Below are 18,372 nucleotides of genomic sequence, written 5' to 3' on the forward strand. Positions count from 1 at the left end.
AATACAACTCGAGCCCCCCCACCACTGACTCGACCACCCCCCAGCCCCAAAATCAGGAGGCCACAGTCCTCAGTCCAGACTTACTGCTTGAATTCTGCTCCTGGCAGAAGCTGGTTTCCAGCTGGGAGAGTTTGCTTGGGAGACGGAAATGCCTGGGCTGGACCAACCCTGCAGCAAACACCTGCAGGAGGTGGGAGGGGTGTCGAGCAAAAGTGGGGGTCCCTGAGGGAAGTTATTATGCCACACTGGAGAAGCTCTGCTCGGAACCAGCTATTCAGGGAACAGCAAATGAATTCTGTAATGATCAAAATGCCTGTCGATGCTGCCCTGTCCCCTGCGCTCCTGCCTTGAAAACTCCTGATCCCCACCTCTTTCAGCTGTCAAGTTCGGCCGCATGTCCAAGAAGCAGAGGGACAGCCTGCATGCCGAGGTGCAGAAACAGCTGCAGCGGCAGCAACAGCAGCAGCGAGGACAGGTGGCCAAGACCCCACCAGCGGGGGGCCAGGGAGCTGACCCCCTCGCCTGCCCCATAGGGCTCCCAGATGGGCAGCTGCCCCTGGGCTCATCACCTGACCTACCCGAGGCCGCGGCCTGCCCCCCTGGCCTCCTGAGAGCCCCAGGCTCTGGGTCCTCCTACCCCAGCAGCCTGGCCAAGGCTGGGCCCGACAGGGCCTCATACCACCTGGAATACAGCCCCCAGCGGGGTAAGGCTGAGGCCAGCGGGGGCTTCTACGGCACAGGCAGCCAGCTGAGCCTGGAAAGATGCGCGCTTCACTTTGAAGACGCCAGGCCTCCTGGGCTGGAGGAGCCAGGACGGGGCCCAGACACCTACTGTAGCCCCAGTTCCCACAGCGCCTTGGAGGCATCCTATGCCTCCCTGATGGAGACTGGTGAGCAGCTGGGCAACAGGGAGGGTAGGGATGATGAGGGGGGCCCCAGTCAGCATCCTGTGTACACTAAACATGAGGCTAAGGGTGCTGAGGGGCCAAGGAGGGGAGGCAGAGCGAGGGTAGGCCAGGCTGAGGAGGGCCCTCAGCATGCATAGGGTAGCAGCTGGCTGAGATGGAGCCCATGCCCTTCCTCCTCTGGCCCCAGAGCACCTGGTACAGAATGTTTGTAAGTCCTACCGAGAGACGTGTCAGTTGCGGCTGGAGGACCTGCTACGGCAGCGCCCTAACATCTTCTCCCGGGAGGAGGTGGCCAGCTACCAGAGGAAGGTGAGGCCAGGAGACCATGTGGGAAGGGCGCAGGGGAGTGCAGAGGTGGCTATCTGCATGTCCATCACAGATAGACACGAGTGTGTCCCCACTTTTAAATATAGGGTGTGTGTGTGTGTGTGTGTGTGTGTGTGTGTGTGTGTCTACACCCTAGCAGATGGATGAGGGGTTGTCCTTGGCCCCTGCCTATTAACGTTTTGTCTGGCCTTCATCCTACCTCCTCCAGCACCCAGACCTTGGTGTGTGCAGCCCTTGGTATACTCCCCTTCCCTGTACCCTCTCTTTTTTTTTTTTTTTAAATTTTTACTTATTTATGATAGTCACAGAGAGAGAGAGAGAGAGAGAGAGAGAGAGAGAGAGGCAGAGACATAGGCAGAGGGAGAAGCAGGCTCCATGCACCGGGAGCCCAACGTGGGACTCGATCCCGGGTCTCCACGATCGCGCCCTGGGCCAAAGGCAGGCGCCAAACCGCTGCGCCACCCAGGGATCCCCCCATACCCTCTCAACGATAGCAGTAGTCAGAACGCTGATTACCGTTTGTCAAGCACCCCTTCTCTGCCAGGCACTGTGCTAAATGCATCACAGAGATCATCCCCTACCCTTCCAATGGCAACCTGTGAGGTTGGCATTTATTTCTGTTTTTAACAGACTGGGAAACGGAGCTCAGAGAAGTTAACAGACTTACTCTAGGTCACAAAGTAGTGCAGCCACAGGCACGTTCAGATCCACAGGGCTCCAAGGTTTATGCTCTTTTTCATCATACTCTTAACAAGACCACCTGTTCTAAAAAACACCCACTTGGCACGGAATTTTTGTCACTCTACGTTATTAAGACCTTTAGGTAGGTCTTTTCGGGGAGAGGGGTCAGTGTGTCCTTGTCACTTCAACAGAACGCAAGCTCTTTGAGGCAAAGCTGCATCTCAGATGTTTTTTTATTTCACCATGACGGCTGAGTGCCCACGGCTGGTGGGTGCTCGGTGAGTGTGACCCAAGTGTACATCTGTGCTAGGACAGGCTAAATAGCCAGAGAGGAGAGTGTGAGAGTTCTGAACCTCAGCCTGGGCTCCCAGGGGCCTTGGGAGGGTGGCAGGGTCATAAATGGGGCAACCACAGGACCCTCCTCCTTTGCAGTCCATGTGGGAGATGTGGGAACGCTGTGCCCACCGCCTCACAGAGGCCATTCAGTACGTGGTGGAGTTCGCGAAGAGGCTCTCAGGCTTTATGGAGCTCTGCCAGAATGACCAGATTGTGCTTCTCAAAGCAGGTGCCCAGGGAGAGTGGGCTGGCCTGAAGGGGGGGCAGAGCATGGGGGGGGGGGGCGCTGAGCAGATGGAGGTGGCTTAAAGCAGGATATGGAGGGGCAGAGCTTCCTGGCTTCATGACACTGGCCTGCATGTCCCCCTCTCTCCCCAGGAGCAATGGAAGTGGTTCTGGTCCGGATGTGCCGGGCTTACAATGCTGACAACCACACAGTCTTTTTCGAAGGCAAATACGGTGGCATGGAGCTGTTCCGAGCCTTGGGTGAGGGGCAGAGGGAATGAGAGAGGCGGGAGTTGGATGGCAAGCCCATCTAAAGCTTCAAGACCAGGCACCCTCTTTTCAGGGCAGATCCCCCCTGTACTCCAAACACCTAGAGGGCAAGTGGCCTCACCCACCTTGCTCATCCTTTAGTTTTCTCTCCCTCAGGCTGCAGCGAGCTCATCAGCTCCATCTTTGACTTCTCCCGCTCCCTGAGTTCCTTGCGTTTTTCTGAGGATGAGATTGCTCTCTACACGGCCCTGGTACTCATCAATGCCAGTGAGTGTCGTTGGGCTTGCCTAAGGAACAGTCAGGTGGCAGGGGAGCCATGGAAATGGGTCTGGACCTTCAAATGTGGTTAAATCTGGGAAATTGCTTTAAAGAGCAGAAAGAAGATTCAGAGGAGCCTGAGAGGGGAACCACCCTCCAAGGTGGAGTTGGAGAGTGGGGAGGCAGGGAGCCGTGAGGATGAGAGGAAGTGGGCCACCTCCCAGAGACAAATTAGTTTTGCTCATGAGCTCATGTCAGCGAGTCCAATGTGGCCACACACTGGAATCACCTGGGGAGTTTTAAAAAGTGATTCTTGGGCAGCCCCGGTGGCTCAGTGGTTTAGCGCCACCTTCAGCCCAGGACGTGATCCTGGAGACCCGGGATCGAGTCCCATGTAGGGCTCCCTGCATGGAGCCTGCTTCTCCCTCTGCCTGTGTCTCTGCCTCTCTCTCTCTCTCTCTCTATGAATGAATAAATAAAATCTTTAAAAAAAATAAAAAGTGATTCTTCCCCAGACTCCACTCCCAGAGACTCTGAGGTCATTGATCTGGGGTACAGCCAGAGCACCAGGATTTTTAACAGCTTCTCCAGGTGATTGTCATGTGTCACCAGGCTCGAGAATCGCGGCTCTGTGTGAGCTGATTTTGAGACTGTGCACCATAATGGCAGGACTCTGGATCCCCACTCCGCTGGAATGGAGTGGGCTGGGCAGAGCCAGGGAAGGCTATATATTCAGAGACCCTGGAGAAGTGCTATTAACCTGAATTTACAGATCGAGATAATCTGTTGTCTGGCTCTGCCAATGAGCAGAGACCTAAACTAGAAATAAAGACTTAAAAGATGACTTCTGGCTATTTTATGGAGTCAGGGTTTGTCTTTTGAAGTTAGCCACAGACTGCTGCAGAGGCCCGGGTGCTGGCCTAGGAGACTTCACCAAGGCCTTCTGCTCTCTGGGCTCATCCTTGGCTAGGGGATGGAATCCCTCTCATTTTTCCCCCACAATGGAATTCTAGCATTGAATGGACTATGTGAGGTATCAGGGTACCAGGGAGAAGGCCACTTGGAGTCAGTCTCTCCCCAGTTTTCCTTGTAGACAGCTAGCCAAGCCCCAGGCCCCAGAGCTTTTCATGCTCAAACCAGGACGCACACGCACTCAGCCTAGAAGGCCGCAATCCAGCACAGATGCCCAACATGATACACCCTTCCCCCTTCCAGGAGAAGTTAATGCCCATGTTCTTTCTTGTTCTTGTGATGGTCCCACGCCTTCCTCCAGACCGTCCGGGGCTCCAAGAGAAGAGGAAAGTAGAACAGCTACAGCACAACCTGGAGCAGGCTTTTCATCACCATCTCTACAGGACTCACCGCCAAGGCATCCTGGCAAAGGTAGGATGGCAGTCCCTGAGGGGGAAGAGGTCAGGCCCTTCACCTCAGCTGGGACACTGGGGCTCTGAGGGCACAGAGGAGGAAGTACTTGAGCCCCACATCGTGCTAGAGGGCTCGTGGCAGAATGGGGAGTAAGGGGATGGGCCGGGCCGTCACCTCCATGTGGAACTTCCAGATTGAAAGTTAGGAGAATCTGGAATTGGGAGGAAGCCCCACCCGGAAATAATCTGGCTTTAATAGAGCCAATGCTCACTCAGCATCTCTTTGTACAAGGCACCATGGAACAGAAAGATACAGAGAGGTGGTCCTTGCCCCCACCCAGGGTCTTTAGTGTGGTACGAAGAAGAGGCCCATGTCCCAGTAACTCTAATACAAGGTGGTATACAGTATTAGATACGGTAGTCATACCATTAACAAGGTGACAGACATGCTGTCATCCTCAGGATAACTCAATCAATAGGACAGGTATTAAAATCTCTCTTTAGTGATGAAAAAACTTAAGTGACTTGTCCAAGTTTGCCTGATTGGTAAGTAATAGATGCAAGATTCAATGCCAGTGCTCTCCCACGGTATCCCTGCACTCCTGGTAGGTTACTTTGATAAGAGATATTGGGGAAATGTTAATGGCGGCAAAGAACAAGGGATTAAAAATAATTCAGGGTAAAAGGAGAGGGTCATACACGCAATCCTAGGGAAGGCAGCCTTTAACGTAGGCCATGAATATGTCGGATTTTAACGGACATTCATGGGGATGGGGCAGGCACTCCAGACTACGGGAACAATCAGCAAAAATAAGGAGGCAAAATAGCACATATATGTGGAATAGCTTGTGGCACATTTTGACTAAAGCATAAGATTGGGAGCTGGCATTGATTGATGAGGGCAGGGAAGGAGTAGAAGACCAGCTTGAAATTAGGTCAGGTAGCAAATCAGAGAGGACATTCAGTGCCATCTTAAAGAGTGAAGGCTTTACTTCCAGGCAATGAAGAGCTCTGAAGGCTAGAGAAATGATGTCATCAGACCTATTATTTAGACAATTTAATTTGGAACCAGTGTCAAGGAACCATTTATACAATCGTTCAAGCAATGGGCCCTTGCTATATGCCGGGCACAGTGAGTGCTAGGTGCCGAGGATAGAGAAAGGACTTATACACACCCTATGTCCTAAAGAACTTCAAGTCCAGTTGGACAGGTTGGAAGGGCAGACTGGAGCCTGGGGAAACATCTGGAAAGCAGATCTGGTTGGCTCCACCTTCAGAACACAAACCCTCCACCGTCACCCCTCTCCTTTGCCAGCTACCAGTTCTCATGTGGCCTGTTAGAGAGGTCCCTGGTCGTCCCTCCTCCGTCCTGCAGCAGCCACACAGCCCAAGTCTCCGTCCTGCTGAGCGGCAACTCTAGGTGCTATTACACAGAGGGAAGGACCCTAATCCAGGGAGAGGTAGCTAGGGAAATATTCCCAGAGGAGGGACACTTGAAAGTGAGGAAGAATTAGTCAAGCAAAGAAGAAATGGAAAGGCATTCCAGATGAGAAGGACTTCCAGAGCACGAAGGCCAAGACGCATGTGATAGAACACAACGGCCGCAGGGTCTCAGTATTATAAGGGCAGAAACTGATAGTATTTACCAGGGTTCATTTTAGGAGTAGCAGGGGTCCACTCAGAAAACATGCACCCCACCCGCAGCAGCCCTCGCTTGCTTCCAGTTTCCTGAACACATTCCCTCAGCCCCCACCCGCCATGGGATCTAATCCAGCCACTCCTCCAGAGCCAAGTGCAGATGGGAAAGCAGGAGGATTTCCCTACCCAGGAAGGAGAGGACATCGGTGCTCTGGGGAGAAGGCTGGAGAACTGACCCTCCTCCCCTGTTAACCCGTCTCCAGCTGCCGCCCAAGGGGAAGCTTCGGAGCCTGTGCAGCCAGCATGTGGAAAAGCTGCACACTTTCCAACATCTCCACCCCATCGTGGTCCAAGCCACTTTCCCTCCACTCTACAAGGAACTCTTCAGCACTGAAATCGAGTCACCTGAAGGGCTGTCCGAGTGACCTGGAGAACGGACTCCTTTCCCTCCCCTTGAGCCTACTGGCCCTCTTCCCTGGATCTCCTCCCACCTTCATATTTTTCTTACCTGTGCCCCGGGAGGGTGGTCTCCGCCTATTCTCTAGGGATGAGCAATTGCTGAGACTGGCTTTCTGCCCACAAGTGTGCCTGGCAGTGGGCCAAGAGCCAGAGGGTGGTGATGAAGGAACACCATCTCCAGCCTCAGCGTTGTTGCATCTGCTCTCCCATGACCCTTCACCCCCAGCTTCTGAGAGGCCTGGGGTGGCACATAAGGACCTCTAGGAGGACCATGGTGTCCTCAGGACACCAGGAGAATCCAGTCGACTCTGGGCTCAGAAGCTAAGAATAGGACTTTAAAATACCTCATTGCATTTCCCTGTGGGCTTTGGCTGGGGATATGTGTCAAGCTCAGAGACTGGCAGCTGGAGCCCAGAAGGACCTGTATATAACACGAATCCAGATCTTTAGATTTTCTGCCTTCCCCCTTCCTCTCAGCTCAGCAAGGAAGTGGTTGGGCACCCTGCCCTTTTCCCGGGGTCTAAAAAAAACTAGATATGTGGAGGATAAGGATGGGATGGGGGGATGGGGCTGGGATAATTTTTTTTTTTTTATGGAATTTGGGTATAGGGATAGAGTACAATGGAGGCCAAGAGCATCATAGATAGAATTAGAACTCAAGTCTCTTATGTGCACTTTAGAAATAGACTTTAGGGGTCAGCACAAATCTGATGGGAGACACACGTCCACATGCAGGTGAAACACATACTCACAAACTCAAACTGCAATTATGCATCTCTGTAGACTCATTTAATCTGACATAATTTTTGTCTTCTTTGAGGTCACAGCTCAGAGGCACTTGTGGCCTCAGGGAAAAAGTCCCGTCCTGAGGGACCCCAGAACATTTTCATGGTACACCAACCTTAGACTGGGGGATGCCCAAACTCAATCCCAGCCCCAGCTGTCTTCTAGCACAAGAAACCCCAAAAGAAGGATGGCTGCGCACTGGTCAGCCAGATGCCCCAGACAGACCCTTGGAAGAGTCCTCCTGTCATCATGGAGAAAGAAGCCAGACACAATTTCATCCCAACTCCCGCAGGGAGGAGACCAGGGAACAGGACACACACCTGTTTTTCTGGCTGGGATTGTGCCCCTGAACTTCTCTTGGCTTTACAAATCGCTGTGAGCCCTCCTCTGAGGGATAGACAGCAAGTGATGTGGGGGTGTTGTGTTCCTCTCAGGGGAGGGCTTTAGCTGGCTAAACATAAACCCCAACTTGGGCTATTCTTTATAAAATGATTTCAAAGGCCAGAGGTGTGTGTGGAAGGGGCAGGGGTGGAGTTCTTAAATCAGATTACAGACAAACAGCTCTCCTGTCTCATTCCCTTGGGGGATATCCAGGCTGCTAGCCCAGCAACACATGAATATCATAAGGATTGAAGCCCCTGCTCTGAGCAGCACCCCAGGGAGGCTGGAGCCGCTCCTCAGGAACCCTCACTGAAGGAGTCTCAAATTCAGCTCCATGGCAGATGTTCTGGACTGAGAACTTTCCCCACAAAATGATACCCGTGGGAGACATTTCGATTGAGAGGCTGCACAGAATTGCCCTGCATCTGGGAGACTAAAAGACAACCCACAGGAAGGTGCTTGGTCCCAGAGCTCCCCAGAGGGGAGTCAGGATGCCCACAAGAGACCCTTTGGAGCTGCTAGCTGCCTCTACCTCCTGACCCCTCCTGAACCCCCAAAGTCTCCCTCTCGGCTCCCTCCCCTTCGCCATCCTGTAGTGGCTCTTGCTGCAGCCCTCCCTGGTTGCTTTATTTATTTATTTTGCACCAACAGGGTTGCTGCAGACTCATTCTCGCCTGGTTTAAAAAGAGAGAGAGGAAAAAAAAAAAAGAAGAAATGCTTTCTGGCTCTTTTCTCTACCTCAGTCTTGGCAGCAGCAGCCACAGCAGCAACAGCAGTCACAGTGGGCAGGCGGGAGGGCAGCAGGCAGCGGGCAGGCAGCAAGGAGGGAGACTCACCCACCAGGAGGTAGAGCTCCCCCGGTGCAGCTTGAATAGGAAGGCCCCCAGCCCCGGACAGATGCAGTGTCCAACTTGATGCCCCCCCCCAGCTTCTCCGGTAAGTGACCCTGCCTCCTGTCCCGAAGCTGCAGCTGCCCTTCTCGGTAACATTCTCAGAGACAAGGCCAGACTAGCAGGCTAGAGGGTTTGTGCCCCTCCTATCCCTCTTGCCAGACCTCCCCACCAACCCATGCCCCCTCCCTCCTGCCAGCCCCACTGTCCCCAGCTAGCCTTTGATCCCAGCCCTGATCCTGGCCTCACTGGACTTTGATGGGAAAACTAAAAGGTCCCAGAGGCCCCTGGGGGGAAGGACTCTAAGGAGACCTCCCTCCAGCTCCCCAGTGCTTCCTCTACCTCTGGGAAGGGTTCTCTACAATCAGTGTGGAAATTCCAGAAATCTTTCCCCCAAGAGCCTCCTCCCCATGCAGGTCCCTGTGCCTATCAGGTCTGCCTTAGAGGGGATATCCGGGTTCAGATGTGTCTCTGGACTGCCAGACAGGGACAAGAAGAAAGTTTCCTGTTCTTTAAAGGGATAATGCCCCAGACCCCACCTCATTTAAAGAAAGAAGTGGCTCTGACACCCATTTCTTTCTGCAAAGTGGCATGAAGCCAGTCCTGTAGCCATGGAGACTGGCAAGGGAAGTTTGTGATTAAATTAGCCATCTTATAAATAAAGAAAAGGGGTTGTCCCCAGATCCCCCAGCCCCTGGCCCAGCAGGCTTTCAGGACTAAGAAGAAACCCACAGGAGTGGGAGGCAGGGAAGCTGGGTTACATGCTTCACTGCACTTTTGCTGAATGCAGAGCAAAAAGGATGAGCAGGAACTGCAGCGGGAATGATAAAGAGCTAGCTGTCAGATGGACTTCCCAGAACAGGCACAGGGAGGATGAGGGAGACTGGGACACATCTGTCCCTGGAGAACTCTCAGCATGCCAGAGATACCTGCTAGGCTGGGCTGGGGACCAGAGGAGCCTGGTCTGAAGCCTCTGCCTGCCCCGGGCCATCCTCTCTCATCCTAAGCCTTGGGATGGTGTCCTACATCGCTCTGCCTCTTTGATCTCCAATTTCCAACTACTACAGCAGGAGAGCCACCAGAACTGCCCTTCTGAAGGAGGGTTGCAGAGGCTAGTTCCAATCAGGATCCAAGGTTGTGATCCTCCTGGATGGGAACAAGTCAGACCATGTCTTAAACTGCCTCTCCTAAGTTCCACATGGGAGAAAATGGGGCATGTGGGAGAGGGCTGACCCTTTAGGGCCCAGGCAGCCTGAAGCCCCAAAGGCCATCTGGATCTGCAGCTACAAAGATAGCCAGGCATCCTGCTTCCCAGGGAGCATCACTTGTCTCTGGTTCCATCCCTTTAGCCCTCCCTTGCCAATTCCAGGACCTCCCCTCCCTTGTGCAATGCCTGTTGACACCAAGCCAGGAGACTTGAGGGTAAATTCACCACCCACGAGGCCCGTCTCTATAACCTCCACCAGTCCCCGTGGCCGTTCTGCTCACCTTCGTCCTGATTCTGCCCAGGCCCACAGTGCCCAGAAACCCACTTGCAGTCTACGGGCCATGCACATGGCCTCCCAGCCTTCCCACATGCAGCATGTGGAAAGTGCGGTCTCCCCCTTGCCTGTGTCTCCTTGGGTCACAAAGTCTGGCTCTAGTGTATCACTCAGGCAGCTGGATCCCAAAGGGACAAGATGGCCCTCAGATTCACACCTTGGACTAAATCAAAATACCATCAAGTAGGGAGAGAAGAGAAGCCTGAGACTGAGGACTGAGCAACAAAACTCGAAATGTGGGCATCCCCTGGGTCCCTTGCACACCCCAGTGTCATCTACAGGCGCTGCCCTGAGGGTTCTTGTGAGGGATTCAAGTGCCCCCTGCAGCCCGTGCCAGAGCTAAGGTGCCACTGGGCTTTTGTCCATGCAGGCATTTCGGGGAGATTGGATCCTACCAATTCAGGGCACCAGGCCCTGAGCTAGGCTGCAGGACGGCAGAGGGACAGTGAGTGGAGCTTGGGAGAGCAGAGCCGAATGTGTTTGGAGGATTTAATCAAGGTGAGGACCTAGCTCCAATCTGAATCCAGGGATGTGGTTCCCCCTGAGCCTTAGACAAAGCTGTAGGTGGATGGCACAGGAGGAACAAGGGTCGGCATGGGGGTGGATGGCCAACCTTGGGGAGAACAAGTATCAGGGAGAAGGAGGGACTTGAGGTATTCTTGGATCTGCAGATACAGGAAAAACCCATCCCAGGGAGACTCCGGGTTACTTCCTTGCTTCCTGTCCCATTCACATCAAGCTTTCCTCACTGAGGTCAGGCTTAACTAGGGCTCCATGAGCCAGGAAGTCCTTGGCCTATGACCCAGGCCTGGGAGCAGGAGGAAAGTAGCGGTTCCCCAAAGAGGAGGCCAAGGAGGCCCCTGAGAAGGTGGCCCACCAGAACTGCTCCTGGATGGGAACATCTGCTCCTGGGTCTGCACCCCACGTGCCAGCAATGCTGAAACAGATAGCTCAGTCTCTCGTTCCTCTAAGGAGGTCCAGGGAAGTCCAGGGTCACCAGCCTCTGAAGTCACTTTCCAAAAAGGACCATGTCATCATCTGTTCCAGGATTGAAGAGGGGATAGCTATGGCCACAGCTCCAAAGAGAGCCCGGGCCCCATGGCTCCCTCTCCTGTTCCTGTTCCTCCTGCCTGGAGGGAGCTGTGGCGGGTGCCCTGCTGTCTGTGACTGTACTTCCCAGCCCCAGGCAGTGCTCTGTGCCCATCGGCGACTGGAGACTGTGCCTGGGGGACTCCCACTGGACACTGAGCTCCTGGACCTGAGTGGGAATCACCTGTGGGGGCTTCAGCGGGGGATGCTCTCCCGCCTAGGCCTGCTCAAGGAGCTGGACCTCAGCTACAACCAGCTCTCCATCCTTGAGCCTGGAGCCTTCCACGGCCTCCAAAGCCTCCTCACCCTGAGGCTGCAGGGCAATCGACTGCGAATCATGGGGCCTGGGGTCTTCTCAGGCCTATCCGCCCTCAAGCTACTGGACCTCCGCCTCAACCAGATTGTCCTGTTCCTTGACAGAGCCTTTGGGGAGCTGGGCAGCCTCCAGCAGCTGGAGGTGGGAGATAACCACCTGGTGTTCGTGGCCCCAGGAGCCTTTGCAGGGCTGGCCAAGCTGAGTGCCCTCACACTGGAGCGCTGCAACCTCAGCACAGTGCCCGGCCTGGCCCTCGCCCGCCTCCCAGCACTGCTGACCCTAAGGCTTCGAGAACTAGATATCGGGAGGCTGCCAGCCGGGGCACTCCGGGGGCTGGGGCAGCTAAAGGAGCTGGAGATCCACCACTGGCCATGCCTGGAGGCTCTGGAGCCTGGGAGCCTGCTGGGGCTCAATCTCAGCAGCCTGGCCATCACCCGCTGCAATCTGAGCGCCGTGCCCTTCCAAGCGCTCCACCATCTGAGCTTCCTCCGGGTCCTGGATCTGTCTCAGAACCCCATCTCGGCCATTCCGGCCCGAAGGCTCAGTGCTCTGGTGCGGCTCCAGGAGCTCCGACTGTCAGGGGCATGCCTCACGTCCATCGCGGCCCATGCCTTCCACGGCTTGACCGCTTTCCATCTCCTGGACGTGGCAGACAACGCCCTGCAGACGCTGGAGGAAACAGCCTTCCCTTCTCCCGACAAACTAGTCACCCTGAGGCTGTCTGGCAACCCCCTGACCTGTGACTGCCGACTCCTCTGGCTGCTCCGGCTCCGCCGCCGCCTGGACTTTGGCACGTCGCCCCCTGCCTGTGCCGGCCCCCAGCACGTCCAGGGGAAGAGCCTGCAGGACTTCTCAGACATCCTACCTCCGGGGCACTTCACCTGCCAACCAGCCCTGATCCGAAAGTCCGGGCCGCGATGGGTCATTGCAGAGGAGGGGGGGCATGCTGTTTTTTCCTGCTCTGGAGACGGAGACCCAGCCCCCACTGTCTCCTGGATGAGGCCTCAGGGGGCTTGGCTGGGAAGGGCTGGGAGAGTGAGGGTCCTAGAGGATGGGACGCTGGAGATCCGCTCAGTGCAGCTACAGGACAGAGGGGCCTACGTCTGCATGGTCAGCAATGTCGCTGGGAATGACTCCCTGAGGACCTGGCTGGAAGTAATCCAGGTTGATCCACCAAATGGCACTCTCTCTGACTCCAACATCACCATGCCAGGGATCCCGGGGCCCTTCTTCCTGGATAGCAGAGGGGTAGCTATGGTGCTAGCAGTTGGCTTCCTTCCTTTCCTCACTTCAGTGACCCTCTGCTTTGGCCTCATTGCCCTCTGGAGCAAGGGCAAAGGCCGGGTCAAACATCACATGACCTTTGACTTTGTGGCACCTCGGCCCTCTGGGGATAAGAACTCTGGGGGTAACCGGGTCACTGCCAAGCTCTTCTGACTTTTCCTTCCACATTGGAATTCCAGCCAAGCCAGCTTCAGGTACCAAAAGGGAAGAAACTCAAGGCTGATTGGACCAGAACCTAGTCCCACATCGTGCCAGCAGCTAATGACGCCTCCCGCGAGTCTGCCTCCGCCTGCTTTTGCAGTTTGAGGGCCCCAGGGAGAAGATGTAGACCTGTAGTCAGCTCAGCCCTCCCCACCCCCCATGAAGCAGGAAACATTCTCAAGGCTCCAGTCTACTTGTTGGCACACGCTTACAATCAGCACCAATTGCCAACCACAGCTATAAGATTATTGCAGAGGTGAGGCTGCAAAGTGTTGCTTGCTTGCTTCTCAGAGTTTCTACTCCTCAACCAGGCAGGCTTCCCTCTTTTTTCTGCTCTGTCCTCTCCCCAGGCACAAGGAACTAGGGCCAAGGACCTCAGGCAAAGATGTGAGTGTGCCATGGGGGTGGTGGTGCAGACTACACATCAGTGCTGTGTCTGCATGAGCCTCCAACCCCTGTTCCATCTGTCTCATCATTAAACTTGCTGCCAAATGGCCACAACAGTAGCAGCCTAAACTAAGTGTGATATCCGGAATTTTATTTCACTTTCTCCCCCTTCACTGTTAGTAAATCTCTCCCTTCCCACCTGCCCACTGAACACATATCCCAATGGGCTTGCCTAACATACAGGCTTGACACAGAAGGCCTGCCAGAGATGTTCTGGAGAGACTCCCACTCTGTTTCAATTTCAGCCTTTTCCCTGTCCTCTACATCTCTGCAGCTGGAGGAGAGGTCCTCCACCTTCCAAGGGATCCCTCTGCAGAAATCCCTTTGTAGGACACCCAGCTCCTTCCTTCTTTCCTGTTCTTGTTGGGATCTCCCAATCACAAATCTTTGGTGCTTGGAGGAAGAGTACAAAGGGGGCTCCTAGAAAATGCCTAACAAAGGCAAGAAGCTGCCGTTGTCCTAAGAGAGAGTCCCAGAACCCAGCAGGCCCTGGGGCTTAGAGGAAACAGGCAGGAGTGGCACCACGCACCATAGTGAAAAGCAGCAGGATCTGGCTTTCAGCAGGTGCCCTTTGTTGCCTGTTTAGTGCAGCCCAAGGGGGACGCTGACTCCAGAGAGAGGTCACTGCCTGCCAGAGACGCCAGGTACAGAGGCGTGATGGAAGAAGATGCTGACTGCCTCCGAGTGTGCTTCAAATAGAAGTCAAGGCAGAGCCAGGGATTGGAGAGGCAGCAGCCTCAGCATCGTCAGAAGGGGAGGAGTGAAAAGAGAGGAGGGGCAGGGAGGAGGGACTGAGAAGCAAGGAGTCATATGGCCCTGGGGAGCCTCTCTCTCTGCAGCAGCATCTGCTCAGTGTCCCTAGCTCCCCTCCACGCTCAAGAGCCCCCAACCACCCTTCAGTATGCAAGCATCATGAGCTTCCTAGCGACTCCTGCTGCTCTGTCCTTGCTTAGAGGAGACTCCACTCGTTAGAAGATTCCCCAGCGCAAGCTGTCCCTGACAGGGGGGAGGAGCAGGTGCCCTCCAGCAGGCAGCCAGACTTGATCCAAAGGCAAGCTCTTCAGTGAGGCCCAGGGAAGAGATGGGGGTGGGGCCAGAGATGAGAACCCCACAGATTGGAGAGTCCAACAATCTTGAGAAAACGATATCCCTGAGCCTCCGACCCTGCCTTCACCTCCCCACACACAATTCTCTTACATCCTGGCGACCTCCCCTCTCCTTACAGGCATCCAGAAAGGTTTCCCTGGCACAGCCCTCTCCTCTCCAAAATTTTCCGGCCACAGCTTTCTAGGTGGGGGAGTCCAGTACTGGAGGTTCCTACTCTGTGGTAGCCCCCGCCCACTCTGTGGTGCAGTGAAGGGCAGAAGCAGCACTGCTGTGTGGACAGATCTCTGGGAAGCCCCCTGAGGCGGTGGGGAACAGATGATGCGCCCAGAGCAGAAGGTGCAGCTGCCCTGGTCCCAAAGTCTCCAGAGCAGCGCTGCCCAATAGAAATAGAATGTGAGTCACTCCCGTCGTTTCAAATATTCTAGTATTACGTTCAAAAAGCAAAAAAACCAGATATGATTACATTTTGACACTATATTTTATTTAACCCAGGGTACCCAAAGTATCATTTCAGCATGTTATCAGCACAAAAATTAGTAATGAAATAGTTTACATTATTTTTTCGTATTAGGTATTTGAAATCCAGTGTGTATTTTACACGTAGAGCATATCTCAATTCAATCACTGAATTTTCACCAGAAAGATCTGAGCTGTTCTTAGGCTCGATAAAATTCATTGTTAAAAGCGTATTTTCACACAGCCAAGTTGTCCCAAACATATGAAAAGTTTTCCAATAACTAGATCAAGTGTCAATTTTAACATTTAAACTAACTTAATTAGGGCAGCCCCGCTGGCTCAGCAGTTTAGCGCTGCCTTCAGCCCAGGGCGTGATCCTGGAGACCCGGGATCGGGATCGAGTCCCACATCGGGCTCCCTGCGTGGAGCCTGTTTCTCCCTCTGCCTGTGTCTCTGCCTCTCTGTGTATCCATCATGAATAAATAAATAAAAAATCTTTTAAAAAATAATAAACTAACTTAAATTGAAATAAACTTAAAAGTCCACTCCTTGGTAGCACTAGCCATCTTTCCAGTGCTCAAAAGCCACATGTAGCCAGTACCACTCTGATGGGCAGGAGAGCTGTAGACCCTGCACCTCCAGGCATGGACAAGGGCCTCCCTGGCAGAGGCGGGCAAAGTGTCCCTTGAGAAGCACCTTCCTTTGGGGAAAACACCTGTGAAGTGACCGCCCACTACTGCCTCTTATTTTCCTTTCCACACTTTTCCCTAAGGCCCTTTGATGTGACTAGGTCACTGTGATGAGCACTTCCACAGCTTGTCCAATCATCAGCGAGCTAGTTCCTTATCTTACCTGCCTGGGAAGGCTGCCCATAGCCCAGATGCGACTGTACAGGCTGTGGGGGTTGTATGTGAATGCAACCAGGGACACACAGGCTGGGGTGTGTGTGTGTGAATGCAACCAAGGACACACGCTGGTGGTGTGTGTGCATGTGTAGGGATGTCACAGCCCACAGAGTGGGGGCAAGCTGATAGAGCCTCTCCCCAGGGCAGCACAGGAGTGGAGAGAGAAGGCAAATAACATCTGTCAAGAATCTGTCCTATGTCAATGGCTTTTTATGTTTTCTTATTGAATCCTTACATCAACCCTATGACACAGGACATCTGAACTGAAGGTCAAATAGAGTAACTTGCTCCAGGACACACAGCTAGTCAGTGAGGGAACTGTTTTTAACTCGGGGCTCTTGGCCTCCAAACCCAAATGCCTTCCACCAGGTGTGCTGCCTTAGTCATTGCCTGCTCTTCTGACCTCTCACCACCTCTCAGCTGAAGAGCCTGACCCAGGGCCTCTTCCACGCCACCACTCAGAACAAGTCTCTTAGGGGGACCAGGCCAGCTGCTAGCCCTTCCCAGCCTTCAGGAACTCAAAGGCACCTGACTCAGGAAGCTGAGGGTTGTTTGGTTGGTTGTTACCCTTTCTCCTCAGTCCCCTCTCCAAATGTCCTCACTGTCTCTGCTCCAGGGACTGGCAGAAAGGGGCAGAAATTCCACGGATCAGATGGACTGAACTGAAATCCTGGATGTCAGGGATGCCTGGGTAGCTCAGTGTTTGAGCATATGCCTTTGACTCAGAGTTCGTGATCCTGGGGTCCTGGGGTCAAGTCCCGCCTCGGGCTCTCCCCAGGAGCCTGCTTCTCCCTCTGCCTGTGTCTCTGCCTCTCTCTGTGCCTCTTGTGAATAGTTTAAAACAAACAAAAAGAAATCCTAGATGCCAGCAACAGAGCCTCTCACATTTTGGAGGCTTCAGATTTCCTGGGTCCTTTTCTGGGTTCAAATCTCAACAATCTCTTAGGTTATAGAGAAACTGCTTGGGAATTTCCAGTGTGGCAGAATAATCTATGAACTATTTCAGCAGGTGAGGGTCTGGGGGGAAAGGCTGAGGACAAGCCTGCCCGGTCTCTCTGGCGTCTGTCATAGGCAAGGAAAAAAGGCCGGGAAAGACAGAGTGGATGTTAGCATAGGTCAAAGCAGCTTCTCCCTTTTCCTGTTCCACTCCTCCCACCAGCTTCCCTCTCTCAGGGAGAGACAGGAGACTTCAGGGTAGGGAGGGACTTTTGCTCAGAGCAGTGAGTATGTGGTGATTCAGGATGGACAGCACTTGATACCAAGAACTCCGGAGTCCTCTTCCTCCAAACTACTCTGTAAGGAAAATTAAGTAGGAAGGCATAGAGCTGTGTGGTGGCCACATATGCAGGGGACACCTGCCACAATCCATCAGTCTGATCTAAAGACTAAAGAGCAGCACAGCATAATTGCTGACTCTAAGGCCCAACCTCTGTGTTGGGTTGCTGGTTTCTGATGCAGAGCCTTGCATCATGGGGGAGGAAGGGGTAACTCCTACAACAAAGAAAAAAATGACTGTTTTCTAAAAAAACAGATGGCTGGGGGATCCCTGGGTGGCTCAGCGATTTAGCGCCTGCCTTTGGCCCAGGGCGTGACCCTGGAGTCCTGGGATCAAGTCCCACATCAGGCTCCCTGCATGGAGCCTGCTTCTCTCCCTCTCTCTCTCATGAATAAATAAAATCTTAAAAAACAAACAAACAGATGGCTGAACACTGTTTGACTGGACTGTTTGCTTGTTGTCCAAGAAGGGAACTCTGAGTTCCAGAGCAAAGGCCTTTGAGAACCCCTCACTGCCCAGCCCTCTAGCTGAAGTCCCCTTTCCTGTTTGGCTTATTGAATGGAAACACCTGCTAACTGAATGTTCTGTAAAACGCAGACCTTAAGTTAACTGGTATCACCTACTCCTGCACCCTGTTTAGAGCACCCCTTCAAGGAAAAAGGACAGACTCTTCGGACCTTAATAGGAGAAAACAGAAATTGCAATTCACCGAATCCCAGCCTCATAACCCTATCTTGACTTGGGCTCTTGGGGGGGTGCATGAGATGACAAGTCCCAAATAGGATTTGAGAGTTTGGAATCCTCTCACCTGAAACTATCCCTTCTGCCCACCCTCCCTGCTCAGCCAAATTAGAAGTTAATTAGAAGTCAACCTTCCTTTAAAAAATTAAGGGGGAAAAAAAGTGATTACAACTGCTCATGATTAAGAAATTCCTCATGTGGTTAATTTGTAATCCTTTTTTTTAAAAAAAGATTTTATTTATTTATGAGAGAAACACACAGAGAGAGAGAGAGAGAGAGAGGCAGAGACACAGGCAGAGGGAGAAGCAGGCTCCATGAAGGGAGCCCGACGTGGGATTTGATCCCGGGTCTCCAGGATCACACCCCAGGATGAAGGCGGCGCTAAACCACTGAGCTACCCGGGGCTGCCCATTAATTTGTAATCCTTTTGGACTTCCACTTCATATCCTTTTTGCCTACCACGTCCTATTGGAGCTAGAAGGTAAT

General features: G+C 53.4%; 2 protein-coding genes across 3 annotated transcripts in view; both read left to right on the forward strand.

Annotated features, from left to right (window-relative positions):
* RORC (RAR related orphan receptor C) overlaps window positions 1-6,901 on the forward strand; it is a 21,205-nt gene extending 14,304 nt beyond the window's left edge. Inside the window, exons 5-11 of the mRNA XM_041756253.1 lie at window positions 378-890; window positions 1,096-1,217; window positions 2,349-2,481; window positions 2,631-2,738; window positions 2,904-3,014; window positions 4,279-4,388; window positions 6,271-6,901. Of these exons, the coding sequence (XP_041612187.1) occupies window positions 378-890; window positions 1,096-1,217; window positions 2,349-2,481; window positions 2,631-2,738; window positions 2,904-3,014; window positions 4,279-4,388; window positions 6,271-6,432 (1,259 nt within the window). The 3' untranslated portion in view covers window positions 6,433-6,901. The remainder of the gene's footprint in view (window positions 1-377; window positions 891-1,095; window positions 1,218-2,348; window positions 2,482-2,630; window positions 2,739-2,903; window positions 3,015-4,278; window positions 4,389-6,270) is intronic.
* A 144-nt stretch (window positions 6,902-7,045) lies between these two features.
* Window positions 7,046-13,544, forward strand: LINGO4 (leucine rich repeat and Ig domain containing 4). Of its 2 annotated transcripts, XM_041756252.1 has the most exons (2): window positions 7,046-10,562; window positions 11,112-13,544. In XM_041756252.1, the coding sequence occupies exon 2, from the start codon at window positions 11,131-11,133 to the stop codon at window positions 12,904-12,906; it is 1,776 nt and encodes a 591-aa protein (XP_041612186.1). In that variant the 5' UTR covers window positions 7,046-10,562; window positions 11,112-11,130; the 3' UTR covers window positions 12,907-13,544. The 2 variants fall into 2 exon arrangements, with proteins under 2 accessions (XP_041612186.1, XP_041612185.1); XM_041756251.1 differs by having other exon boundaries at window positions 7,046-13,544.
* The last annotated feature ends 4,828 nt before the right edge of the window (window positions 13,545-18,372 follow it).

This window comes from Vulpes lagopus, chromosome 5 (assembly GCF_018345385.1).
Source record: "Vulpes lagopus strain Blue_001 chromosome 5, ASM1834538v1, whole genome shotgun sequence".
Lineage (NCBI taxonomy): Eukaryota > Metazoa > Chordata > Mammalia > Carnivora > Canidae > Vulpes > Vulpes lagopus.

Bases quoted from the DNA above. Each gene is read 5' to 3' on its own strand.
- LINGO4 (XM_041756251.1), top strand. From the start codon at position 10,957: ATGGGAACATCTGCTCCTGGGTCTGCACCCCACGTGCCAGCAATGCTG.